This window comes from Petaurus breviceps, unplaced genomic scaffold (assembly GCF_028583685.1).
Source record: "Petaurus breviceps papuanus isolate PSGF00001 unplaced genomic scaffold, PetGlider_PUasm1.0 91041, whole genome shotgun sequence".
Taxonomy (NCBI): domain Eukaryota; kingdom Metazoa; phylum Chordata; class Mammalia; order Diprotodontia; family Petauridae; genus Petaurus; species Petaurus breviceps.
The window spans coordinates 22,779,152-22,784,458 of NW_027187400.1; the positions used below are offsets into that span (position 1 = coordinate 22,779,152).

Here is a 5,307-nt window from a genome sequence, read left to right on the forward strand (position 1 = left end):
GAAAGGGAAGGAAAAGAATATGGGAGAGAGGGAGAGGAAAAGGGAAGGGAAGGGAGGGAAAGTGAAAGGAGAAGGGAAGGAGAGGGGAGAGAGGAGATAGTGGAGGGGAGGGGACAGTAATAGGGAAGAAGAAGGAAAGGGAAAAGGAAGGTGAAAGGAGAGGGGGAGAAGATGGAAGGGAGAGAGAAGGGGAAGTGAAAGGGAAGAGAAAAGAGAGGAGAGAGAGGGGGAGAGAAGTCAGAAATATAGATTTGAACTCATAACCATCAACACTACCTTTTCCCCACCTGGCAGTTGAGGCAAGTTAAAAGGTCATCTGATTGATTAGCAATAAAAGCCCCCGTGTCATTGACAATGGAGGTGGATGGGTTTGGGGACAGGCCATAGACTACACAGACTTGCAAGTTGCCTCATCCAGCCAGCCAGCCACCCACCCCCTCCAGGTAGGCTAACTTCTAAATAGCTACAGTTGAATTCAACTATCATTTTAGTGTCTGTGTCTGGACACCAGTGTCTAGTGTTTTATTTAGATACACAGGATTTTACAGCTGGAAGGAACTTCAGAGGGCACCCAGGTCAGCCTGTATCCAAGTAGGACCTCTTCAGTATCCCCTGACAAGTGGCCAGTCAGCTTCAGGCTGGACAGCCTGGAATTCTTGGTTCTAACCTCACCTTTCTTCCCTACCCCTACCACACTTAGAACTGGGTGATTCCTGGTCAAGTCATTCCACCTCTGTGTACATCAATTTCTTCATCTATAAAATGAAGTTGCTGCACTAGATTTCTAAGAACACATTCAGTTCCAGATCTTATAACAGTCAGTGGTAGGGAACTCACTACCTTCTGAAGCTGCTTATCATTCTTGGATGCTTATAAGTATCTAAAAGTATGGAAGCTTCTTACATCAAGTCAGAACTTGCCTCTCCACATCTTCCACATATTACCCTTGGTTTTGTCCTATAGAGCCAGGGAGAACAAGACTAAACCCTCTTTCCTGAGCCAGTCCTACAAATACCTGATGATAGAGATCATGCCACCCCACCCCATGCCACACACACCCCTGGCGCAAATCTTCATGGCAAATTCTATTCTGTCTACCATCTTAACTGCTTTCCTCTGTACACTTCTCAGCTTATCAGTATCTTGTCTAAAATGTGGGGCCCAGAACTGAATTCAGGACCCTGGATAGGGACTGACCAGGTTAAAGTAGCAGAAAATACCATCCCCTCTTTTGGCCTATTGACTCATACTGAACTGTGGCCCACTCAGAGCTCCAGATCTTTTTTCCACACGTGCTATTGTCTAGCCCAGACATGTCAAATAACCCCACCTCCACCCCTACCCCCAGGGTTACCATGAACCAGATTAAAATGTTATTGGGAAATATTTAACAGAATTAATTAAAAATTACAGCAAAACACGGATAATGTTAATATAGGGTTTGCTAAGTCAATATATGTCCCACAGGGATCCTTCTGTATGACAGGTGGCCCTTACTACTATTTTAGTTTGACACTGCTGGCCTACCTCTATATTCTACTTCCAGCTTATAGCTTTTGTGTTTTAGTCCAAGAGCAATACTTTACATCTATCTGTACTAAATTTTATCTTAATAGATTCAGCCCAATATAGAGTTAGAGGCTGTGGGGCGTCAAGGACCTGAGTTTGTGTCCAGGCACTATCACTTACTGTCTGTATGACTTTGGGCCAATCATTCCACCACTTTGATCTCAATTTCCTCAACTATGAAATGAGGGGTTTGGGCTGAATGACCTCTGAAGTCCTATCTACCTCTAAATCTGGACTTCTATGATCTTTTGGGGATCTCAGTTCAGATCCAATTTGTTAACTATCCCTTCCGTATTTGACCCATTACTGCCCTTCTGGGAATGAGAGTCTAAGCAGTTATTGGAGAAAGGTGTTCTAAAAGGGTGGATTCAAATCTCTTGTACCTCCCTGCCAATCTTTCAAAGAAGAAGGGAGCTAGGAACCTGTTTCTGTTCTTTCAGTGTAAAGATGAACTTCATAACAATTGGAACTGTCCAGAAGTGAAATGGACTATTCCTGGAGGGAGTGGGCTCTTCCTCCTCAGAAGGAAAATGCATCCCTTCAAGCAAAGACTGAATGCCCTTAGTTTAGATATGCTTTAGAAGGATGTCCTTTCCTTTTCTTTTTGTTTTTCTTTTAGGGAAGGGTCCCTGCAACTCTGAAATTCTGTGAGGGGGTTGGGGAAGCCTACAGAGTGTTCAGGACAAAGCCCCCTCCTCCCCCCCCTTGTGATTGTGGGATAAGGGCTAGGCCGTTTGAAGGCAAGGGTTGTTTCCTTTCTGTCTTTGTATCCCTAATGCCTAATACAGTGCCTAGTACAGGCACTTAATGCTTAATAAATACTTGTTTGACTGATTAATAGGAGGTAGGAAAAAAATGAGGGATGGTACTTTGTGACTTAACAAAGTACTTTGTGGCTCAGTGACCATCCCTCCTTAAGTCACTGGGCCCAGGAGAAGGAGGAGGCATGGAATGACAGTGCTCAGATGCTCAGAGGCCCCACTCCTTGTTCCAAGAAGTAGACCAGGCCTAGGTCAAGCCTGGATTCTCAAGCAGACAGCCCCAGTTTACACTTTTATTTTTGCCCTTTTTTGGGGGGGGGGAAGGGCAGGGCAATTTCAGTTAAATGACTTGCCCAAGGTCACACAGCTAGTGAGTGTTAAGTGTCTGAGGTTGGATTTGAACTCAGGTCCTCCTGACTCCAGGGCTGGTGCTCTATTCACTGTCACCTAGCTGCCCCCCACTTCTTGTTTTTTAAAGATCTTTCTCAATCCCAAGCCAAAGCCACACCTGCTTTTCTCTCCACACTTGGGTCCAACCTTGGGCCCAGTTGATTTAAAGAAGGAAAATCAAATGTGCCATGGTTGCTACAGATGGGCAGGCCCTGCTTTTGGCTCCCCACAGATGAGTTCGAGGCCTGGGAGGAGGTTGAGACAGGTGGAGATGGCTGGAAGGTGGAGGAAATTCCAGGAGACTGTGGCTGTGACTTTCCGGAGGATGAGAATGTCAAGAAATACTTCGTCACTTCTTACGAGTAAGGGGACAGGATGGGCCCTTGGTGGGGAAGGGGAAAGGAGAGGGGTAGCCGGTGGCTTTCACTTTCATTAACTCCTCTCTCAGGTGGTGTCGCAAAGCTCAGGTTGTGGACCTATGGGCCGAGGGGTATTGGGAAGAGCTGCTGGACACCAATCAGCCCTCTATTGTGGTGAAGGACTGGTGAGGGACACACCATTGGGGTGGAGATTCGGAAATCTCTGAAGCAGGGTGGAGAACTTTTGGCTCTGCCAGCTGGGAAACAGCTGGAGTCGACTGGGAGGGATAAGGCTGAGGTGTGGGCCAGGGCGTAGAATGCCTCACTCCCCTCTCCGAGAACTTCAGTCACCTGCTCGCATCCTTTCTGTAGAGGGGGTGGGAGAGAGGATGAGAGGGTACTCCAGAGGGCAGAAAGGGGTGGGGCCAGGGCTTCGGCGGAGGTGAGCTGGGGCCAGTGTGCCCCTTCCGAGAGCTTCGGGGACTTGGTTTCTTTGCGGGGAGGGAGAGTGAGTGGGAGTGAGCGAGGGTGAGAGAGTGAGGGTGGGAGGGAGGAAGGGGTGGTGTTGAGAGGGGGGCTGAGGAGAAGGCTCCCCTGCAGGTACTCAAGTAGGAGCGACGCCAGCTGCCTCTACGAGCTGTGGGTGAAACTGCTGTCCAAGAATGAGGACGTCGTGGCCGAATATAAGAGCGAGACGGTGGCGTTGCACCATGGCCTCTCAGGCTGGCATGAGGTGACCAGAGTCTCATGATGATTCGGGGCCAGCCTGGGCTTAGTTAGACAAGGGCATAAAGCAGAGGGCACTGAAGGTGGACTGGGGGCTTCTTCCTTCTTGGGGAGGTTGGGGGAAGCCTGTCTGGTAGGACCTTGGGCTGAGCCCTAGAAAAGGTCTGGGAAGCTAGGAAGAGGCAGTTAATACAAAGCATAGGTGCCTCACGAAGCTTATGTCTATGGCTGGTGATGGTGGGTAAAACAAAAATTGTTAACTGAAAAGCATAGAGTGAGTAGGAAAGAAATGAAGTAACTTGGTTCAGAGGAGGTCTGTGTTCCAAACGTCCAACCCCTGGAAGGAGTCACTCTATGTAACCTGAAGCATAGGGAGGAAGGCTTAGCATGAAGCAGGACTGGTGCCTCAAAGGTTTTGAAGGACCTGCCTGAAAGAGGAACAGACTTGTTCTCACAGCAGGGGGCTGTCGGTCAAGCATAATGTAGAATAATGAGGAGAAATTGTAGAGGTTTAATATAAAGGGAAAATTTCCCCACAGCTGGAGGGTGACAGTGGACTCTCATCTTTAAGTAGAAGTTAGGTGATTCCTTAGCAAGAATGTTATAGAGGGTATTTCTGGTCATACAAAGCTTAGACTAGATGGCCTCTGAGCTTCCCTCCCACTTGACCTTAGGGCTTGAGCCCTGGGTAGCAAATGGATGGAGATAGGGACAGGGCCAATGCATTAGGGAGGAGACTAGAACCCCAAGGACAGGTACTGAGGAACCAGTTCTGTTCTCTTCCTGAAATCTGAGTAAATTTGTATCTGTCTCCTAGGACAGAGAGAAGAAGGGCTGGGCCAACTCAGAACAGGGGAATGGGTCAATGGTAGGGATAGGGACTGGGGGAGGGGGAAGAGCAGGAAAGAAGGTTCATGGACTGGGTTGTCTCCAACCTTCAGGGCTAGAAAAGGCAAAAAGGTGGAAGCAGGCTGGTCTGGGAGCAAGAGGGCTTGAGATAGGTAGCTCCTTACTTGGACTGGAAAGGTTCCAACCCAGATCCATGGTGCCCTGGTTCTGTAGCCAGTATCTGTTGCTAACCAGGTCCCAGGTATGTAAAGCCCTGATTAAGGGAGGACAGAGCTCAGAGACTGGATTTGGAAAGCACTAGTAGATAGACAATCTCTGTACTCAGGGAATTCATTCTCTAACTCAATACAGAATCATAGGATCATAGACAGAGTTGGAAGGGACCTGAGAGGTTCCTCTAATTTGGGCCCCTGAGTTTGCCGTTAAGTAAACTGGTATCCTGAGAGGTTATCACCCCAGGTCCCATAGGTAATAAGGAAATGGAGCTGGGCTATGATCCAAGTTCCTCTGATCCTGTATCCATCGAAGGTCAAGAAAATTTAGGAACTCTTCCCCTGCAAAGTGTCAGAAGGCTATTTCAAACAGAGGCTATGGAAAATAAGGGAGGTGTGTGTGTGTGTGTGTGTGTGTGTGTGTGTGTGTGTGTGTGTGTG

The 5,307-nt window shown here is 48.1% G+C and overlaps 1 protein-coding gene across 1 annotated transcript in view; it reads left to right on the forward strand.

The window, feature by feature from the left end:
- FBXO2 (F-box protein 2) overlaps window positions 1-5,307 on the forward strand; it is a 10,855-nt gene that overhangs the window by 4,980 nt on the left and 568 nt on the right. The window contains exons 3-5 of the mRNA XM_069078331.1: window positions 2,953-3,082; window positions 3,169-3,264; window positions 3,680-3,812. Of these exons, the coding sequence (XP_068934432.1) occupies window positions 2,953-3,082; window positions 3,169-3,264; window positions 3,680-3,812 (359 nt within the window). The remainder of the gene's footprint in view (window positions 1-2,952; window positions 3,083-3,168; window positions 3,265-3,679; window positions 3,813-5,307) is intronic.